Source organism: Corvus brachyrhynchos, unplaced genomic scaffold (genome assembly GCF_000691975.1).
Source record: "Corvus brachyrhynchos isolate BGI_N302 unplaced genomic scaffold, ASM69197v1 scaffold1, whole genome shotgun sequence".
Classification (NCBI taxonomy): Eukaryota; Metazoa; Chordata; class Aves; order Passeriformes; family Corvidae; genus Corvus; species Corvus brachyrhynchos.
The window spans coordinates 8973221-8996076 of record NW_008237222.1 but is presented as its reverse complement, the minus strand read 5'-3'; the positions used below and the strand labels follow the sequence as shown (position 1 = coordinate 8996076).

Genomic DNA, 22856 nt, shown 5'->3' with positions numbered 1-22856 from the left:
ATCTGTGCATCCAAACTGTTAAAAGGCCAAATTATTTCTAAGACAGTCATGCTTGTCTACAATAAAACTGGGGTTTTTTCCGTATTTTGCCCAGAGAATACATAGAATGCCAGAGAAAATATGTAACTGAGCTGAGAACTTGCACCTTTCTGTTTTGAACCAACTTGGATTTTCCTGACAAGCTGTAAGGGTAGATAAGGGAATGGAGGCAGAGCAAGGATGATTGCTCTGTCAGCACAAAATGCAGTAAAACATTCCAGTCACAGCACTTACTGTATTCCCCTGATTTTTAGGGAGCATTATGAAAAGTCCCAGGAAAAGGTTTTCAGAAACACATACCATTTTCTTTCAATCTTATTTTGGCTTTTTCCCCCACCTCTTTTTAAAGAGAAAAAAAAATCTTGTTTTGCAAGCTGCAGTGATATGGGGTTTTTTGCTAGAGCTGTCAATCCTGCCTATAAAAACCTGACTTGTGTCAGTAGAGAAAAACAATCCTGAAATTAAATCAGTTTAACAGAATAACATTTGCTACTCAAGGAGAAATGGTCTAATTGAAAAGAATGCCAGTAAACAGCTCAGTACTGAGATTTCAGAGCCCAGAAAGCCAAGGTGTGGGAACACAAGAAATCCAGTGAAGTCACACTTTGCAAAGACCCTGAACAAGTATTTTATTTAAAATAGGTTTGGACTGCCTTTTACTTTTCTTTCATTCTCTATTGATGATGAAGATGAAATGCACTTTTTGGCACTCCAGATGACACCAATTAAACTTGATTTCTTGCTTCAGATCATAACTCCACTTGTCTCTGACTTCTAAGACTAGTTTGTTTTGAGCTTTAAATTTCTGCTTTGTTTAGAGAGAAAGTGTTGCTCCGACTCAAACACCCTAACTTTCAACTCATGAAAATGCACACACAAGTCCCAAGCCCTACCAAATAGGTAATTTGTCCAACGTTTGTATTTTATCCTTATAAAAAGTTAGGGTAATTCTTCTATCTTTTTATCCTTTAAGCTTATGAAGGATGGATTGTCTCTCATTACTTGATTATACAGTACTTGACATAATAGTCTCTTGATTATAATTGCATATGCCATGCATATTCCATTACCTGCCTACCATTACCAAATACTATGGTTTCTTATCCTTAGTATTTTTTTCCCTTTTAATGTGAAATCTAGCATTTCCTATTCACAGGTCAGTCCCTGGGCTTCAACACCTCACACCTATGCATGCCTCATATAGAGAAATGAAGGGGACTATTTGAACTACCAGTATTTGAACAAAGTCCATTACCCTGGGCTCTCCCTTTCCCTTGCTAGGCCTTTCTCCTTGCAAAGCTTCTTAAACTGAAAGAGCAGAAGCCTCAGCATACAGTATTTGGAAATTACTACAGAACAGCTGGGCTCCACCTCATTTTTCCACAGGCACTGACGCTGCATGTGTCATATTTCTCAACACTCTGCAGTTTATCTTTATACTCGCAAGCCAAAGCTATTTATCAATCCACACGCACAAAAAAATCTATTCAAAAGAAGGCACCACCCTGGCCACACCTACATTCTTCCATTAGTGCCATCCACTCTAGCTGAACATTGATACTTAGGAATTGCTCTAGATATTCTCCTGCTGAGTGGGTAAAGTTTCACACAGCTGTTGAAAGAAATAGCTCTTCCTGGAGAAAAATAACCCAAACAAACAAAACAGGGAAGACTTCAGAGAAGCAAGACTGCTCAGACAGCGCACTGGACTGGACTGGTGCATCCATTAGTGCCATCCACTCTAGCTGAACATTGATACTTAGGAATTGCTCTAGATATTCTCCTGCTGAGTGGGTAAAGTTTCACACAGCTGTTGAAAGAAATAGCTCTTCCTGGAGAAAAATAACCCAAACAAACAAAACAGGGAAGACTTCAGAGAAGCAAGACTGCTCAGACAGCGCACTGGACTGGACTGGTGCAGCTGCTAAACCCCCCCATCTAAAAAAGGGCTTTCCACTTCATTGGAGAGCACACTCACTCTCTGCAGGAGCTGCACAGCTGGCAAGAGCCTGGGAGAAGCCTCATGACTGTAACATGGCTGGCAGACAGCAACTAGCAGTCTCTCAGCTACTCTTTCAAAGGCTGGTGACAGTCAGATTTTGATCACATTTGAAACAGCACAAGTCTCAGATGATGCCTTTAAGGCTCTCAGTTGCTCTACAGATGCTGTAGTAATAGCTGTATCCACACAGCAACATTTCCTCATTACATCAGTGATGGAGATTCCATGGGCTGTCCAGGCAGGTTTTGAAATCTGTGGCATGAATAGTGCAAGGGACTGGACAGCTGTGAATACTTGGTGAGAGTGGGAGGAGGTAAAATGTAAGGCAAGAACACAAGAGAGAGGCATGTCTCCATCTCATATCTTGGGGTACACAATCCTAGCCTAGGACTGCACAGCGACACAAAACAGACAACAGAATGAAATGAGATTCATCAGAAAATATGGGAGAAACAGCAACCAAGCCTGGGAACCTCCCAGACCCTCAGGATCCAGACTACAGATATCTTTGCCATTAATATTGCTGAGTCTGCTGCCTGTTGTCCAAGAAATAGAGACTGGAAATCAAGAGAGGATTCTGTTTTCCTGAAGGCTCACAGGGCAGACCTGAGAAAATCATGGTGCCCCCTGATGTTGCAGAACCACATCTGCAGAGCAGGCACCAGGTCAGCAGCTCCTCAGAAGTGTATAACAATGATGAAAAAAACATATGGCATAGCTTGACTTGCCTGTCAAAATTTTTCCTATTTAATGGTGGTGTCAGAGTCAGGCTTCTCCCTCATTGTGCTGGCTGAATCAATCAATTTTTCTCTGCTCCAGCCCTATGTGTGTCAGGCAGGAGCTACCCACTGCATTCAAATGTTATCATTTCGACATTCATCAGCATTTTCTCTCCTCTCTCGGCACTAGTGAAAGTTTTCATGCCACAGTTTATTTACAGTACATTCAATTCATGCCTCTAGCCATTCTAGAGACTTCCCACACACCAAGTCTTATAAAGGCTTTAGGGCTCATTTTAAACCTACTGAAGATGCACAGACTGTGCTCTCTGGCTGTGGAACGTCACATTTAATTGCCTTACACATTTGAATCACATTAAAATTATTCAGGAATTTATACAAATTAGAATACAAACTGTAGATAAACTACTGATCTTGATCCTTGTCAGCATAAGCCTCCCAGCAGCTACAGCGACCTGAGTTCTATTTAACAAATGATTTTCCATTGGACTGTTATGTTGGGATTGTTTGCCTAGAAAAATAGCAGAGATTTTTGCTGGGCCAGTCACTTATCTTTGCATGTGTGCCCATATCTTTAATTGGAGGAAGATATTTTCCACCATATAGCTTGCAAAGGTATATGTATTATTTCCAATACTTATATACATATATTATTATATAACTACATTGTGACAATTTCATTTCCACTGAAATTATTTTATTAATAATTTAGATGAGTTTCAATCCTGCAGCAAGAGCATTTGGCATTTGGTCTGAAACTTGAAAAGTGAATAGGCTGCACTATAAAAGCAAGGTGTACACTTCTTACCCCAGCCACAGAACAGACATTAAATTCAGATTGCTAACAAAAATAAAAGCCTAATTTAAAGAGAGAAAATAATCAGTACAGAAAACTGTACAATAACATTACATTGGGAAACAAATGTGTCTGTTAAGCAGTGTAATTCCTTGAAAGATGAGGAACTGGTTCCCCTGGATGCTGCTTTCCTTGCAGGAAGTACTACTGCCTCAGATGGTTGCAGCCCACAGCAGAGATGTCATTATGTTAGGCTGACATCTGACGTGTTCAGCCTCCTGCAATATGAGATCTGCTTGCTATTTTCCTTTTCACAACAGAGGTTCAAGGCAACCTATTAGCTCAATTTCCTTTATTTATTGCACTAAAGTGTTCAAAACACTTCCTGAAAACACTACTGCAATACAAAAGTGGATAGCAGCTTGCTTTTCTTCTCCAAATGGTACCCTTTGTTTCTGCTTCCCAGAATTTCTGCAGAGGGACAGTTTTGTCACAGGCTTAGATGCTTCTTGGTTAAAGGTGTGTAAATAAACACCTCACCATGTGCCTGTGCCTTGGGACCACGTAGACTACACAACTAGTGGTGATGATGTCCTGGTTTCAGCAGAAGAAAGACATGGACCTGTTGAATTGGATCCAGAGGACAGCCATGACCAGTATCCAAGGGCTGGAGCCCCTGAGGAAAGGTTGAGAAAGCAGGAGTTGTTCAGATTGGAGGAGAGAAGGCTCTGTGGAGATCTGTGTGACCCTCCAGTACTTACAGGGGTCTTATAAAAGAGAGGGAGAACAACTCTTTACACAGTGATAGGACAAGAAGGAACAAGGGTTTTAAACTAAAAGAAAAGAAATTTCGATTAGATGTTAGGAAGAAATTCTTTACTGTGCAGGTGGCAAGGCACTGACACAGCTGGCCCAGAGAAGCTGTGGATGCTCCATCCCTGGAAGTGTTCAAGACCAGGCTGGATGGGGCCTTGAGCAACCTGGTCTGGTGGAAGGTGTCCCTGCACATGGCAGGGGGTTGGAACTGGATGGGCTTTAAGGTCCCTTCCAACCCAAGCCTTGATATGATTCTCCAAAACCTTGTAAGAACAATTTCCAAAGTAAGCTTGAGAAACGCCATACAAATGCAGCAGAGAGACTTTCAATTACAAACACCTGTGGCTAGCCCAATGGAGGGTCTCTCCTGTAGCCATCACAAGGGTATTTCAGCTGCTTGATGATGCAGAGGAGGGCTGAGCACTCAACCTTCACCTTCTGATGCCATGATGAATTTTACCTTTTCTTTTATACCCCTGTTATACCTTTTTACAACTTCTGTATTCCTGGTGCTTTTTGCCTACATTCTTGGACTTGTTTGTCAAGCTGAGAGACTAAACATTTTAAAAGTTTTGTACTTAGGGATCAGTGTGCCCTAGACCCCAAGGTCCTCTCCAAAACACATTCTGTAAACTAAGATAGAACCATCCAGGGGAAGGCTCCTTGGAGAGGGGGGGCTCATTCAAGCCTCTCACTGGGGAATCTTTGATAGATAAGCTAATTAGTAAGACCTATAATGTTATACCAGATCTTTTGTGGGGGTGTGCATTGAGGTGCATTTCACCTGGACGTAGTGCACCTAAGGATCCTTAAAATAAATACCAAGGTAAAATCCCTTTTTCCCTTCTAACCATGTTTGACTTTTGATTTTAAGACCAGGAAAAGGCCTTCCAGCCTCCTCTGGTTCCCCCTTCCCTCTGCACAATGGTGAAGAGCCCTGTGAGGGCTGTCCAGGCACAACACATTGCTCAGACAGAGCTGGCTCTGCTGTTGAGAGGACACTGCTCTGCCACACAGCCTTCCAGCACATGGGACCTGAAATGAAACCCCCCCCTCTGGGAAGCTACAGAGACAAGTGGCAAATGCATTATGCTTTTCTCACCCTAATGGCTTCTCCTGTGGAGTTCTGTGGCAAGACTTCAGGACCTCTTATACTATAATCAATCCAATAAAATAATACATTATTTTACCTTTGCAGTGTTTTACAGTGATAAAGCAGAAGAGGTTCAAGCCTACCATCTACATCCTAGATGCACCAGTAGTTAATAGAGGTATTAAAGAGAAACCAAGCTTTATCATCTTACTGGTTGCACATAACACTAGAAAATGTTCCTAAAAAGCTGCCTGGATGACAGGCTGTTTTCTGGAAAACTAGGCACCACACCTATATGAACACAAAATAATGTGTTACATGTATGCCTTGTTCACAAAGTAGCCTCATGTTATTTCTCTGATGGGAGATGGCATTCCAAACAGAGGGGTCAGTGGTGCCTCTGTTGTGTCAATATGTACTTAACAGCATTCCAGCCACAAATACATCCACCACACTTTAGCGTGTTCTCTACAGGCCAGAAAAAACTGATGGATGAAAGTCTCCCAGCTTCAGGTTTCTATGTAGTTGTGCCCATGAAGGGAAAGGTGCATCACAGGCATTCAAAGATGTCCTGAGGAGCAATTGAGGAATGACAAACACAGAAATAATAGAAGCAGCAGAGGGGAAAAAAACCCAAGGAAACACAAAGCAATTTAAAGCAATTCTTGAGATGTGTTGCAAAAGTTATATTTAAAAGCAGAAAGAAGAGGTGAGCACAGGATGTTGTGAGGGTTAGACCTGCAACGTGATTTTCTGTGGAAGCCTTTATTGGAATTCCTGCACACTTACAGTGACCAGTGACTTCATGGATGGGACTGTGTCCTGTGTGAACATAAAAATAAATCTCCCAGATAATGTCATAACACTTCAAATATACTTGTCATGAATTTTTCTCCCAGACATTCAGAGTAGTACACGCTCAAAAGGGAATGATTGTAGAATTTGAAATGTAAGGATTCAGAGAGCAAATTGATGTCTAATTATGAATGCTAAAAATAAAAACAGAGCTATTAATTTCAGAAGCAAATGATGAGCCCTTATGTTATGAAGAAAAATATTCCTCTAGAAAATATCTGAAGAGTCCATTGATATTTTTTCTATAATTTACTCAAATTACTGCCAAAATTTTCCTCTGACACTCTCATGAAACTATTTTGTATTCACTCATGCACTTGCCACCTTTCAAGATGACCTCAGGTTCAGGAATAATTAATGCAAAACTAGATGTGAGTTTATTAAACCAGAGGAGTTTGGTGAAAAGCTAAGTACAGCTAGGCTTCCTACCTCAAATTGAAGTGGTACCATCAGATCTCAGTGCAGATTATGAATACAATTTCTCTGAAATTACTCCCTTGACAGACACCTAAGTAAAAGGCAATTTAAAACACAATGAAAAGGTCATTATTCTCATATTTTAGGACTGCAGTACCCAAGGGAATGCTTAGGCATCCTTTAAAATATATGGAAAACGGGAGGGTAGAGAATAGGGGGAGGAAAGGAGGCTCAGGGCTCCCTGTTACGTGTTCCTGCAGCAACATAACGTGAAGAGCAAAGCAATCTCTGTAGTGCCAAGGCCCAGACCCACCAAACAGACACATTGAACCAGGGAAGGAGGAGTTTTCATTTGGTGGAACATCAAGTCCAGGGGCCACTTCACATGTCAAGTATTTCATAGAATCACAGAGTCACAGAATAGTCTGAGTTGGAAGGGACCCATCACGATCATCGAGTCAGCTCCTGGCAGGACACAGGAGTCATACCATGTGCCTGAGAGCATTTTCCAGACACTCCTTGAACTCTGTCAGGCTCGGGGCTGTGACCACTTCCCTAGGGAGTCTGTTCCAGTGCTCGACCACCCTCTGGATGAAAAACCTTTTCCTGATATCTAAACTAAGCTTCCCCCAACTCATTTCTATGAGCACATCCAAATTTGAACGCAGGATTTTGTATGAAAGACTCCTAAGTATTGGCCAAAATGCAAGAATTTAAGCCCAAGTCCATACAACGTTTTTCTTTTGTAAAAAAAGGACACATTCTCTGTTACTCCAATGGATTTAGTTCAATTGTACCAAAAACAGCATTCAACTTATTATAAGTAATTGGAAAAGTAAGAGGAGAAAATTCTTATTCCCTCAGAGAAACCTTGTCAGACTTGCAAACCTCCCTCTCTCTGAAGGGCATTCAAACTGCACCAAATAACAAAAATCCCCAAAGATGCATAATTAATGTGGTAGTTCAGCTAGAATGTTGAAAAACAAGGAAAACATTGTATACATCATTAATAAAAAGATTATTCAAAATTGCACTTCTGAAGTAGAGACCAGAGGTCCAAATGTAAATTATATCAGATTCTGGAGTCCCCAAAGCATTGTCTTTATTTTAATAGTGACATGTTGTCCCCACTGCCTTCTCTGTAAAACTCTCAAAATGCCAATTATCCAAGGAAGTACACAGCTTCTCGGGTGAATTTTGCAATTCACCTGTCGCTGAAGCAGCCATGACCAGACTGCTACAGCAGTGCCAGAGTTACTAATTGAACACTGAAGTGCTGAGAAGTTGGCCTGCAAGCACAGACACAAATTACAGCAAATTTATGTTGGTTTTCATAAATAGGTGCCATACAGGCCGAAGAAAAGCTCTTGGCTGTGGCTAGCATGGCAATGCAGCCTCAGCAAGTTACACAGCCAAAAGGCAGGTTTATCAGCTAGAGGCTGTCCCAGTCCCACCTTGCAGCTTCACAGCTCTGGCAAGATCACAGTGCAGCAAGGTTTGCCCATCTGAAAAGGACCATGAAGTTACCCCTAGATGGTAACTGGAGGCTTTGATGCATGGAGGCTCTGCTGAGGTCACTCCACAGCCCAGCCAGGTTGCTGCCCAGAGCAGTGCTCAGCTGGCAGGACCTTTCCCAGCTTCACCAACTTCAGCTGGCACAGCCCCAGCCCGTGTGAACAGCCACCCTCATGGCCAAGGGCACAACTGCTCCTTCACAGCAAACGCTGCTCACAAAATCACCACATCTTCCCAGAACTAGATCCTCCTGCTCCTTTTATTCATGTCTCATATTTTCCCTCACTTTTAGGGCCAGGTTTCTTTCCCTGACACAGCTGTGCTCTGTACACCTCTGTGAGTGGTGCTAAACCCTTCACATCTCCTCAAGCTCCGTGATCAGCAGCATCCATTCCTCCCTGCTCTCATCTCACCTTTCTTTGCTTCTCTTCTCTTACATAATTTTTCACCTGAAATTGACACTCATTATCCAAGCACATTCTCCCTTTTCCTCCTAAGCTCCTACTGGTACAAAGCTTTCAGCTTTCCTCCCAGTCCAGGAAAGAAAGTCACACGAGCTGCATGCAAGTGCTACATAAAAGTACTGCAGAACTGAGTCTTGGACTATGGGATGTGGGGGGCTTGCTATTAGGCTTTGGTTTATGATCTTTGATAAGCAAATGCCCCCTGATTAAAAAATAATTGGAATTTCTGTATATATTCAGATCTGGGCATATCACACATCCTTACAAAGAGTATGCAAGGACTCGGGAATCTTTATACACTGGGGTGTGGTTCATCTGAGTATTCACCAACAGCCATTTCGTTTTTGAGACATTAAAAATTAGGGAAGAGCCCAAAGTGAAAAGAGTTTGAGATTAGAACCAGTGAACTGAACAGAGAGGTTACTTCCTTTGTACTTGTAGAAGGAAATCCATGTCTCTATCCCTCACCAGTATTATAATCTCCCAGGAATTTTTTTATTTTTTAAAATCTCTCATGTTTGATATTTGAGAAGAGTAAAGATGAGGTTTTGGATATGATTACAATTTCATTTCACGGCTTTTGCCCAGATCCTGAGGTTATATATCTGGCCAAAACATTACCTGTTTGATGTTGCAACAAAGAAAAATTAGTCCGTGACATGCCTACAGTTCATAGTTCACAGATTGCATGTTTCATATTAATAGCATAATAAATATCTTCTTTTTTGCACTAAAAGCAGTACGTGATTGGAACTGATGTCTGCATTTCAAGTAGCTGCACACATTAAAAGAAATAGCAAAGTTGTGCAAACTAACTATCCAGACTGGCTGGGGTTAATACATCTTCTATCTTGTTTTATAAGAAATTCTTTTTAAAAGCAAGAACTTGCCTTAGCAAGGACTTAAAAAGCAAGGAAAGGGAATGAACCAAAATAGTTCATTTGCTTTATAATATATATATAAATTATAATATACATGTAAGTTATGACATTCTTTACCTCATACTCAAATAATTTCCTATGAACCATGAGGCGGAAGAGCTCTGGAATTTACTTATAACTCTTGTAAGTCAAGGGTTGCAAGCCAACAAAGGAGGTGGTTATGCAATAAAACATGAAAAATAACACAGTTCATGGTGAAGATATACCTAATTGATATTCTGAGGCAATTCTTTGCTACTTGCTGATGAACAAGTGGTAACAATCTGAACATAAGGAAATTGCTTTCTCAATGTAAGCAGGTTTGGACCAGACAAGGCACACTTAAGCACAAGTTGTTACATAAGTTACTCTTCTAAGGACACACTTCAAACAATTTCTCAGTAGAAATCTTCCTCAGAATGATACCTGAGTTTTGCTGCCCTGCTGATGGAAATTGGAGACAAATGGATCTAGCTGAAACTGTCTGGACTATAACTTCAGGCACTTTCAACCTTGGTAACTTCAGCCTTCTCCAAAGTCTTCCTACAAAAGTTTCTAGACTGATTTTTAAGAGGCACTTATGCAAAATCGTGAAAATGTAGTGAGGATTACGTTTGGATGAAGCCTTATCATTTCTGTGCAGTACCTGGGTGCTTTCTGGTGGGCTTCTAAATAAGCTTGTGTAGGATACCCAGGGACTGGGAAAGGGAGGTGAATAAGCTGAGTTCCATTAAACCTCCACCTAAATCCAGTACAGGGAGTCCTACCCCCTTCCAGAGACCCATCATTCCCATCCTATGCTGGGCTGCTGGGAGTCATTCTGCACACGTGGCAGGATTCATCAAGCTCAGGGGCAGGGGCCAGCTCATCTTACTGCCACTGGAGATCAAGCACCTCTAAAATTGCTTTCTTTTCCCTTCATTAACCCCCTGCATTTTCATTCTTTGAAGTGTGAAAACATCAGACTATGACCACTCTGCACAGAGAGGTGAGTCATGAAGAGAGCAGTGAGAAATTTATCAAAGAAAGGGAAAAACACCAAAGGCTCTTTGAAACTCCTGAGGCTACATTCATGTTTGCAAGTAGTATGGCCCAACAGGAGTAAATGTGCAGTTTGTCTCACTTCTGAAATCACAGTATCTAACCTACAAGCATTTGGGGGAGTAGGGGTACTCTGAACTATTCTCAATCTAGTCCCGCCAGCTGGGACATATTAAATATGGTCCTAGAGCACATCTCATTTAAATTCATTTGAGGGCAACGCAGTTTTCGCACTCTGTGAGCTAAAGCACTGTAAGTTGCAATGACTCTGAGCGTTCGTGGGTGAGGTTTCTTTGTTATTTTTTTCTCCACAAAAGTGCACTCCTGACAAGGTAAATCTTGTAGGAGCTGATATGAAAGGATCTGCAAGACAGTAAATCAGTAATCAAAGGTAGAAAGAGAAGCAGACAGAGGAGAGGCTAAGAAAACGGGAGACTCTCCAAAAGTAATAAGCCTCATTAAAACTGGAAAACAGGCAAGAATGGAGTGCAAAGTGCTCTGAGATTTCTGCCTGCCTTTCTAATGACAGCTGGAATGAAAGCCTGAAAGTCTCAAGTCAGAGCACAGTAAAAAAGAAAAAGAGAAGATGAATGTAGTGTGTGCACATAGACTGCTATACCTTTAAGTGCAGAAGACAAGGTGCTGAAACAAGGACAGAACAAATGAAAATTAAATGGTGAAGATGTGAGCAGTGACTAGGAAGAGCTGGGTTTAAGAGACCAAGATCAAGGCTTGCTGAAGAAAGCAGAGCAAATATTTTCAGTTGAATGCAGGCTAAACTCTTATGTAAGGATGTCGGGAAATTTGAGATCCCATAATTTTTTGATCTTCCTGTTTTGTTCTGTTCTGCCATAGTATTGTACCTTTACATTTGCCGGTCCCCTACAGAAAGAGTAATCCCATTGTAATGCCATACCTTATTTTCATGATGAAGCAATAGCTGAAATATAGTGACTCACCAACAGTATTTCAGCTGAGTGAACACAATGATTTTAATAACTGTCTGCTAATTAGCAGGTTTTTGAGATAAAGACAGTTGAATAGCTTGCATCCTCTGACACCCCAAATTAATAATGCTCCAGTAGCAAATAATAAAGTAGTAGAGACTGGCATTATTACTTTTTGGTACGGTACAAAATAGATTAAAATTAATCTGGCTTGTTTATCTACACAGTCTAGACCACTTCAAAATGCTGGAAAACTCTGCCTTGGCTCCAACATATGATGCCCTAGAGAGCTCTATATAAAGCTAAAAGAATTTCTCCTAAAGCAAGAGGCAAAAATTTATAGATTACAATTTTATGAATAAAATTAATTAACCAACAATTCATTACATTCTAAAAGCTTCATCTGACCATAATAATCCTTGTTTGCAGCCCAAACAGTATTTGGTAATTGCAGAGTGATGAAATAATGTGGATATTTTTTGATTACAGTTCATTACATAAGATAACAAGGAAGAATTTGTGTTTGAATCATAATGAAAACTTAATTGACATCACTCTTCTAAAATACTTTCAATGACTAAATTTCAGTCTGTGTCTTAATCAGTTTTATATTAGAAAGGTATTTTAACAACATAATGCTGTGAAAATAATTTCATTGCATTATAAAACCTTTGACTGGATCTTCTAACTAATTAAACTCCAGACATCTTGGAAATCTGACACAAATGCAATTCTAACTTTAATATTCTTTAAGATTATACAGTTTCAGGTTTCTTTTATTTTCTCTACTACCTTTAATCAAATTTAAGCTTTTCCCTTCCTCTCCACCCCTCAAATAGTCTATTTATACCTGCGAGATAATTTCAGGAGGGATAGATGCTAAGTCACCAGAACCATGCCTCAGCACATGAGTTAAACTTAAGCAACAACATGGGTAATCTTACAAAATGCAGTTACTTTTCTCTACAATGATTCTCAAAGACTGCTCTCTCAGGACCTTCCCTCTGTCCAGATGTGCTCTCACTGAGGCTGAATGTGCTGAGAGCTCATTCAGATAGAGAGAAGTGCTCACATAAGCTGAGGCCTCATCCAAGAAGGCATTTCTACCACAAGCTCACATTTATTTCAGAGGCCTTTCTCAAGGCAGTACTTAACAAAGTAACAGATAATCTCCTACAGAGATACCGCGTTGTAATAGGAACAATTACAGTACTGCCCATCCTTCATATAAGACACACCTGGCTGCCTAAAGTTTTAACATGGTAACAGTACATTTTGAATTAAAACACCAGGAGGGAAGAACACAGAGCCACCCCCACGAAAAACACTGTACAGTTAGGATCCAGCCTGCCAACCAACAAGCAAGGGCTATTTCACTTCCACCTGACCTCATTCTGACTTTTATGAGGAGCCCACAGCTTGAATTAGGAGTAACTCAAAACCACTGAACCAGTTTCTGTTTAAAGGTGCATCTTCCTTGTGTACTAGAGGCACAGTCAAGAGAAGTGTAAAACTCAGGCTACTGCTGAACAACTCATTGCTGAACAAGGAAGCAAGAAATTAAGGAAATTAAGGGAAACAAAGAAAAAATATGCTTTTGCTACATTGCAAGGCTCACTTAAATTTAATGCCCTAGGTTAAAACCTGTCATTGCTGTTGATAAGATGATTAAAATCATGCAGCCACAGTACCTTGGTCCAGACTTCATACAATGTGACTGGATCCAGAGTCTTGGTATAGGCTTATTTCTTACTACAAGCAATAAGGAACATAAACAACAAACCAATTTTGCTCATTAATTAATTAAAATCTGCTGTTCACAAGGGTGTTCTGAAAATTTTTCTCTCAGAAAGTTTTTTTTACTGAGCATGTGAAAAATGGGTAGAAACCCCTTGTGTTTGCGCCAGTAAGAAAAATCAGAAGAATAAAAAGATGCTACAGAGGAAAAATGGTTTCTGGAACCCACAACAGAGACAATTTACTCAGCACTATTATCCTGTGTATGTTAAAACGCCTTTACAGACTCACCAGACCAGAGACAAGACAACCTTACAGCACTCACTACAAGGTAAGACATGTTTATATAAAGTCAAGATTAGGAATACATATGGTTTATGTGATGCATAGACATATTATTTTTCATACATATACACACATATACATATAAAATATTTTCTAGAATCAAGCAATACAAGTACAGGGAGTACAAATTTAAAATACACTTACAAACAATCTCTGTATCTGTAAATACACAGTAATGGCCTAATGAACTTTATATTTAGTGAAGAATAGCCCAGCTCCTGTCTGAGTGCCAAAGAACCTCCCCTGCACTAAATAGCATGATGATAGTTTTCTGTGCCCAAGTGACATCAAGAAATATGGAGAAGTGCATATGTGTTTGCAATAAATTAGTGTAACATGTTAATTGTTTTCACCCCCAAGCATCGATTCCATTGTAGGCTTGTGTACTAACTTGTCAAGAATAATGGGAGTAAAGTAGTAAACAGAGATATCATGTATTAAAAAAAAAGTTTATTTTTTCCTTAAAAATATTTATACGTAGTTTCACTTTGTTTATATACAGTCATAAAAGTAAGTTTAAAACTCAAGTTTAAACATCAGGATTTCAAAAACACAGATGTATTGACTTCAAATTAAGGTTCAAGCTATCTGTCACATCTTTCCCTGGAACTCTCAGACAGCATTTTACAGTAGGTGGCGCCGATAACAGACTATCCATCATCAGAAGAAGCAGTCCCACCTGCCCTGTGACCTTCCCCCTTCTCGTACATAGAAGCTATTTTGCCTTGAACTACTGTATTGCTTCTCTAACCCTTCAGTGATTAGGTCAGGGAGCTAAACTAGCTCAAACCAGGGGTAAAAAACATCCCAGGAAGATGGAATATATATTAACTGATCTGAACATCATCCTCTGTTAAATAGTATGCCCTCGACTTTTGGTGAGGACAAGAGGAAACAGTCTCATATTGTGACTGGGGAGGTTTAGATTGGATAGCAGAAAAAATTTCTTCAGCAAAATGGTTGTCAGGAGCAGGCTGCCCAGGGAAGTGGTGGAGCCACCATCCTTGGAGGTATTTAAAAGATTTGTAGATGTGGCACTATGAGACATGGTTTAGTGGTGGACTTGGCTGTACTGGGTTAAAGCTTGGAGTCAATGATTTTAAAGGTCTTTTCAAACCTAAATGATTCTATGATTCTAAGATAAACCTCGTGTAAGAAAGCTGCATTGAAAAGATAAATAAAAAGAGCAGTAATTTTCTTAAATTTAGGTACTCAAAGCAGAATGGGACTGGATGAGCACCAGAATATTGACACAAAAGGGTTAAAAATTCATCTCCACGGCTGAGGGAGAGAGTAGGACCACTTCTTTGCTCAGCAGTTAACCACAAGACCATCTTAACTGCATTATGAAAGCACAAATTTAGAGGTCACAGGAGAAAAGACAACAGTCTCTCTCTCCTGCTTACAACACATCCCAACAGAATTTCACATTCCATACTCTGGCTTATTTACTAAGCCCTCGACAGACTAACAGGAGAGAGACATCCCGAAACGTAGCTCTGCTTGTTATTGCCAGATCTTGATTTCTCCAGCCCAATCACATGTTGCAAGGAGCGATGGCAAGACTGGGTGAAACACAGCACTCACACAAGCTTCTCTATGTGCAGACAAAGTGCGAATAATCCTTGAAGTATGATAGTTGTAGAAAAACACTTTGCCATCTGAACTTCCTGTCACCAAAAGTGCTCCATCTGGAGAAAATTCACAGCCCACTGCAAATCCTTCCACCTGTGAAAAACAATAACAGTGTAACTCTTGATGCTGATTAGAAAAGTTCATTGTGGTATACTGAACATTAATATAGTACAAAACCCACGTATCTTTAAATAAATATACACTAAAGACTTCTCCAGGTCTTTATTAAGACACAGCTATATCAAAAACTTATTTAATCAAGCTATTAAGCATTCATAAAGTCTTCTAATAACTATTTTCTTCAGAGTGCATGATTCAAAATAGACTGGCACATGGGAAAGCAAATGAAGCCTATTAGTATCTATCACTGATTTATAATAAAACACTATTAGCAGAAATATTAAAAAGCAGAGGTGCTTTGCTATCTATCTTCCTTTTAAACTTGGATACTGAGTTCCTGGTGAGGAAGGATACCTTGTGTCCTTCGTATCTTTTCTTTTTGTTGATTCGGTAGGGTCGCTGGGCAGAAAACAAAGCCATGTAGTTCCCGTTGGTCTGAGCAACAAACACAGACTCCTTTGGGTGCAGGGTCAGACTTGGGCATGTGTAACGCTCCTGAAAATGATTTTAAAGGAAGTTTTGTTGTATCAAACAGAAGATTTATTCAAATTATTCAAGTTATCTGTTGATGTATCTGAGAGCCCATAAAGGCCATGGTAAGGATAAGTCATCTCCATAGTATACTTTATGTAAAGATATTTAACTCACTACAAACCACTGGAAGTCCTACATCAAGACAAATGCTAAATCAAACCTCTACCCCAATTTCCTAGCCATTGACCAAAATCCTCTATCTCTCTGAGCCATAATTATACTGGAGAACAATTATAAGGTAACTCCAACCAGATGGTTCTGCATCATCATCTTCCTGCCCAAGAAAGCCCAAGTTTGGACATGAAAGTCAATCTTCTTCTCCCATATCCCTTCCTCCACAGTCATACTGTGCTTTCCATGCTACTTTGTACAGTTCTCAAATCCTCCATCTTCCCAGTTCTGGCCACACTGACAGGAACAGAAAACAGCTGATTGAAACAGACACCTTTCCCCATCCCACTGTTATAAAAAAGAAGAAAAAAAAGGGATCATTATTAGCCTCCTTATGACAGTGATGTGGACATCTGCTGGCTGCGAACTCATAAATACCTGCAGTAATTAATAAGACTTGGCTTTACTCAACAGTTCCTATTTAAGACTGAAATAAGATTACTTTCAAAACTCTGCATGGTGACTCCATCAGAAATCAACTTTCTCACAAGGCTTCCACCAGGTCCAAACCTCTTCTAGTTTCAGCCTAACCTAAAGACAGAGCGCTGAGTTTTGATGCCATGAATACAAAAAGAGCTTTGGCTGTAGGATCCATCTGCATGTGAAGAACACCAGGATGACAGTGACCACTGGACACCATGCGCTGTGTGGTAGAGCGGGAAGAACATCAGACTGGTTTTGCAGTGTGATTTGGAAGTGAAGGACTGGGAAGGAAGTTCTGGGTACTGTAAGGTACTGGACACACTGCACTGTGTGTTTCTGCAGAGAAACTGGGTCTGGAAGTATGTGATCAGAAAGCACAACATAATCTGCAGGAGCAAGGTGCTGTTATGCTGGGTATGCTGTAGTAATGGGTTATTTTAGAGCTCTTAACTATTCATTTGTTAATGCAGACAAGCAATAGATCAAGTCCTGTTGGGATCTAATCTGTTTGGAGAGCTGAGGAGTTCTCTCCCACATCAAACGTTTCAAAGGTGAAATTCAGAAAAGTGAAGCAGAGTTGGCAAAATCATCATCACATTTTGTTTATTCACAGTGCAGAAAACCATTTCAGAGATGCTGTAATCATGTTTGTTTGTTACTCCTTGGTGCTGAACCCTTCTAGGCTGTAATTTATATATTCACAGTTGTTTCTTTTTTCCTTTCCTATTGTCTATCCAAGGTATTGATAGATCCAATATTGTACAAAGACACAATTCTGGAAATTAAATACGAAACAATCCCATTAAATCATCAATTATGTGTCCTTGTCAGCAGAGTACTGTTCATTTCAGCCAAAAAGCATCTATATACAATCCAATCATATTATATTACATAGGATATTAGACTCTGGTTTTCAAAAAAGACCCAGGGAGTTGAAATTTTCTATTAACTTCCTTGGTAATCTCCTTTGAAGCTGCCAGCCTTTCTAAACAATTTAGTCCATTGAATGTCTTGCTTGGATAGATGACTGAGAAATACTGCACCTGCACTGATAAATGCAAATTTTGCCTCTGTGATTATGCTGTATTAGGTATCTATACGCACGTATCAGGTTGCTATTACTGTGTGAATATTAAACTCAATTTTTCCATAACCCTCACTGCAGCTGATGAAGAATGTATGAAAAAGTGTGGGAAAAGAATCGTGGCACTATAGCAGCTACTGCCATGCACCACTGGCAAACCACAATGACACTGCAGAGTCCTTGCCTAAATATAGCTTACATGTCAATGAATTAGCACCGAAATGTAAATATTTTAAACACAAGGAGACCTCTCAGCCTTCAAGGTTATTTTTTAATAACAATTAAGTGTTAAGTAAAAAAACAAAGAAAGTCATCATCAACTTACAGGAAAAGCATCTTATATATCACAAGACCTTATTGAAAATCAAATACTTTTTTTTACTACACTGACAAGTATGAAATATTAAATTGTGACCTGAACAACATAAGTTGTTAATCTTACATGAAAAATCTGATTGGAGATTTTGGCAGCACTTTGGAAGTCCCACGCAACGATGGTGCGATCAGCTGAGTCTCGGCTTACTGCATCTGTGCTTGTAAGAAATTCTCTTCCTTCTGGAAGGAAGAGTATATCCAAAGTCTGTTGTACTGCAGCTTTGTAAACTCTCAACACCTAGTGGATAGAAGAGTTTGTTATTTTTTGACAGATTAGAACATGATAACCTATGTTTACCCTCTTTGTATTAATAAACGTCTCCATTAAATTATTTTATTTTTAAACATCAAAAGGTCACCCAATTTAAAATGTTGTACTAGTGTTTTAAATAGCTTAGTCAATGTATATAAAGAATCAATATACAGGAAAATTAAATTCTATTTTAAAAAGCATCAGTTTGTACAATTTATATATTATATTTATATATTCATAAGATTCTGTTATAAACTACCAAGGAATTAGAGTAAGATCCAGAAAGGGCTTTAGACAACACAATGTTGTGAAGATGGGTCTACGCAAACTCTCTTCAATGTTATGAACTCTTCTAGATTCCCTAGAGGAGGCAAAAGAATCCTTGGCAGCAAGCTGGCCCACAGTGTGAGCTGGGCTTTAAACTGAAGGCCTCGGGGAGTTTGGAAGTCCAAAGCATCAACACTAAATACACTGTTGCAAGCAGCTGGGGATAAGACAGACCGACCAGAGCAGCAACAAACGTTCCTTAGCTGCTTCCTGAGATGAAAACCAGCAGACCAAGCACCTCAGGTGTCTCTATACCAACACATGCAGCCTGGGAACAACCAGGAGGAGCTGGAGCTGTGTGCCCAGCCAGAAAGTGGAAAGGGACCTGAGGGTCCTCATGGACAACAGGCTGAACACGAGTGAACAGTGTGCAGCTGCAGCAAAGAAAGCCAACTGGGTGCTGGGGGGCATCAACAAGGGCATCCCTAACAGAGATAAAAAAGTCATTGCCTTACTCTAGCCAGCTCTTTTCACGTCCCACCTGGAACACTGTGTTCAGTTTTGGCCATGCTATACAAAAGACATGGGGACAGGCTGGAGAGGGAACAGAGAAGGGCAACAAAGACGATCAAAAGACTAGAAAGCTGCTACTTAAGAAAAGACAGAGAGAACTGGGCTTGCTCAGCCTTGAGAAAAAAGAGGTTTAGGGGAGGCCAAGTTCCTGTATTTAAAGGGTGGCTACAAAGATGATGGAAACTCCCTTTTTTACAAAGAGTTATGTGGAAAAGAGAAGGAGTAATGGGTACAAGCTACACCTGGGGAGATTCCGATTGTACACAAAAAGTGGGTTAGATTCATGCAGAAATGGGTATCAGCCACAGGATTCTGAATATTTTAACAGCCTGTAAGCTGGATCTTAAAAAGTAAGAGATATTTTTAATTATTCTAAGGAATACATGAACAACTTGAATTTCCTTTCTTTCCATCTTTTTTCATGAAAATCTGTATCTATGTTGTCTAATTTGAATTTTGCAAATCAATACTTTTGCTTTCTTTTTTCTCTGATTTGCCTCCAGTGAAGAGAAACTTCAAGGCAAGTGGCCAGATCAAAGCAAACCATCTCTCTGAATATGGTGATCCTTGAAACTAGGACATGGGAAGACTCCTAGTTTTTAATATCTGAATCTCTCTCCCCAAGATAGCTAAAAACATAGCTGCCTGCATTTCCAATGGGTGTGCGGAGGTTAGTCCTTCCTCTAATGTCACTAGAAAACCAACACAGTGGAGAAAGTGATTGAAGCATTATCCTGAAATGACTCCCAACTTTGTGAGGTATTTCAGTGCCTACCTGACACCCCTAATATACCTAGTGACTACTGACTTCAGGACCCAGGCCATTTGCAGATACATTTTTTTAAAAATAACAACCAAACAAACAATTTTCAGGTGTCGCAGTGAAATGTCCTGGATTATACTTCTGTTTTACACTTTCACCAATAAAAGAAAAATCGCTTCAAGTACCAAACTTGAGAACTTGATTTCTTGCCTCACAAAAATCAGTGACTGTTGGCAAAATGTTCAGAAAGGTGATCCCACTTTAGGGTGGTGATCTACTAGTGGGTGTCCTGACGTCCCTCCCAGCTCTGCTTCCTGTGATCTCAGCATGTAGAAGGATGGCAGCAGCAGCTGCTCCAGTTGCTTTTCACAGGTTTTGTGAAATACACAGTTTAGAAACATTATGTTTGCATTCGGTGAAGAACCTCAGCCATGCAAGCACCCTACACACCCTATAATAACAGCAACGAGATGTAAACCTGCACACTCAAAAAACTTGCACATCTCTCAGCAATCTGCCTGCATTTTTAAGATAGTGAATATACAAATGTGTTACTTGCTCTCATCAGATTTTACAGCCTCAGAATCTGCATAATATACAAAGCAATTAAATTTTGTAAAGCCAAAAGGGATATTTCCATATTTATAGCCTCCACTTTCTCTATGGAGAAATCACCATGCCTATTTCTTCACAGAGTTATAAAAGGAAGTCTATAGTTCATTAGTAAAGTAGAAAATGAAGCTATTTTGCAGGAGCAAAAATGAAAAATAAAATCCCAAACCAAAAAAAAAAATCCACAAAATATAATAGCTGCCTGGAATGAGAAATGGAAAACCATACAGAAACCTGACAGCTGTAGGAACTGCAGGAGAAGAATGAAGTTAAATTGAGGGGACTGGGCACAAAGGCAGAACCACCCCGACAGACTGAGGAGGCAGCTACTTAGCAGCAGGCACTCCTCAGAAGTGACAAGTCCCAACCAGAGAATCAGCAGGAGTGAGAGCATGGAGCAGCACAAGTGTAGGAACAGGGACAGAGAGCCAGAAACAAAGGCCAGTTAGTGCTGGGAAATGAAGAACAACAAAATAGAGCAATAAATGATAACAAACTTCCAAACCATTATTCGTGGTAGTGATTCTTTAATATTTTCTTAATTTAAAGATGAAAATCACAGACATACTCTTTAGATCTTCATCACCTAAAAAAGCCCCAATCTTGTGAAAAGTGGGTACATATCCATACATACATTGTGTACAGCTTTGTAAAGGGTTTAGGCTTTGGACTTGTTTTTAACAGTCTTTGGGGCAACAGACATCTCTTGGTAAGAAGATACTGTGAAGTTGGTAATGTGCAAATACTTTTAATGTTTGCTGAAAACGTGTTGGGTTCTTACAAAAACTGCCACTATCAATTTAAACATTTTCACCAGTAATCATTAAATAATATGTTTGTCTGTTATTTAATAGGATATTTAACCAAATTACCTGTGTACCTTAGCTTTGCAACAGGAAACTGTCTATCAAAATTAGTACAAAACACCTTCTTTTTCTATATGTTTGATACATACCTCAGAAAAACCATGCTGTTTTATCTTCAAACCACATAGTAGGAACTGACTCAGAGAACAGTAAATTAACACTTTGAATAGCAGCTGGGAACTTGATATACATAGTATTTCAATTGCCCCATAAAGACAGCCTTCAAAAATAACTAATTGCAACATCCCTGCTCAGAAAAGTACTCATAATTAAACCTGCTTTGTTCTACCTTAGGCAATTAATTCATTATATGCCTGAGGAACTTGGCTGGGGAAAGCACCAGTTTGCCTACCCTACTGGCTTTAGTTTGTTAATAACAGCTTCCGCTCTTTTCCTACTTGCAGATTTATCACCCATCAGCACTGGAAAACTACAGTCCACTTCTTCAATCTGAGCATTTTCTGGACACAAAAGAATTCATTTCAATGGAAGGCCTAATAGTTTCTGGTGTCAACACAATCCAACATAATAACAAAGCTTCTTCAATAAGACAAGAGTTCAAGGCTGCAGGCATTCTAAAAGAAAGGTAATTTAAGCAAATTAAATCAGTTTCAAACAGATTCTTATGGTCCTGGTGATTTGAAAAGCAAGTTGTGGTGCTGAATTCAAGGTATATATTTCAGATGGGTGTTCTATAATACTTCTCTGCATAAAGCACATACCATGCACATACTGGTATTCTGTTTACCAAGAAATCTCAAAGCCTCCACACGAGCAATTCAGAAGCTGCTATTTGCCTCAACTCTGTGGTGGTCAGCTGCAAACTGTGTGCAATGCACTTTACAAAAAACACCTCAAGTATTATGCCAGTGATAAGAAAGAAATGTGCTTTAACAGTCATTGTCCTGGGCATCAGGACAATCAACAAATCTAATAGGACTACAGCCAATATGGCTGGTCATCAAAAAAAACCCTTAATCAGTCAGATCCATGGCTTCCAACCTGTAAAATTCAGCATATTTTTTCTTTTATTTCTTGGCCTACCTTTTTAGATTGTGTGATCTGGCATGGACCTGCCACTTCCTACTGACATGTTGAGTAATTAATGCAATGGGGGACTGATTTAAGTTTCCTCTGTGAAACAGTACTACACCATTAACAGTAATAAAAAGTACATTTTAACTTAAAGAAAAGCTTATTTTTTCACTAAATAGATGGGGATTTTATCTATTGCAGTGCGAACCATTTGTGTCAATCTATTGTATTTCTCCTCATGCAGTTAAAAAACCCCATTTTTCTTTTCTATGTAAGTTTTTTTCCCATTTGTAACTGCTCTGTTTTCTGAGATACAGCTCTAGATAATCAAGGGATCTTGAGAATAATTAAAAGGAAAGAAAGGCTGCTCAAGATGAAGAAGTGGTTAACCTTTATCTGGTATTGATCTCTAAGACTT

General features: G+C 39.7%; 1 protein-coding gene across 1 annotated transcript in view; it reads right to left on the bottom strand.

Moving 5' to 3' along the window:
• Window positions 1–13594: 13594 nt before the first annotated feature.
• WDR25 (WD repeat domain 25) overlaps window positions 13595–22856 on the bottom strand; it is a 61410-nt gene continuing 52148 nt past the window's right edge. The window contains exons 4-6 of the mRNA XM_008629755.2: window positions 18137–18307; window positions 15837–15977; window positions 13595–15455 (exon numbers count right to left, since the gene is read on the bottom strand). Coding sequence (XP_008627977.1) covers window positions 15234–15455; window positions 15837–15977; window positions 18137–18307 — 534 coding nt within the window. The 3' untranslated portion in view covers window positions 13595–15233. The remainder of the gene's footprint in view (window positions 15456–15836; window positions 15978–18136; window positions 18308–22856) is intronic.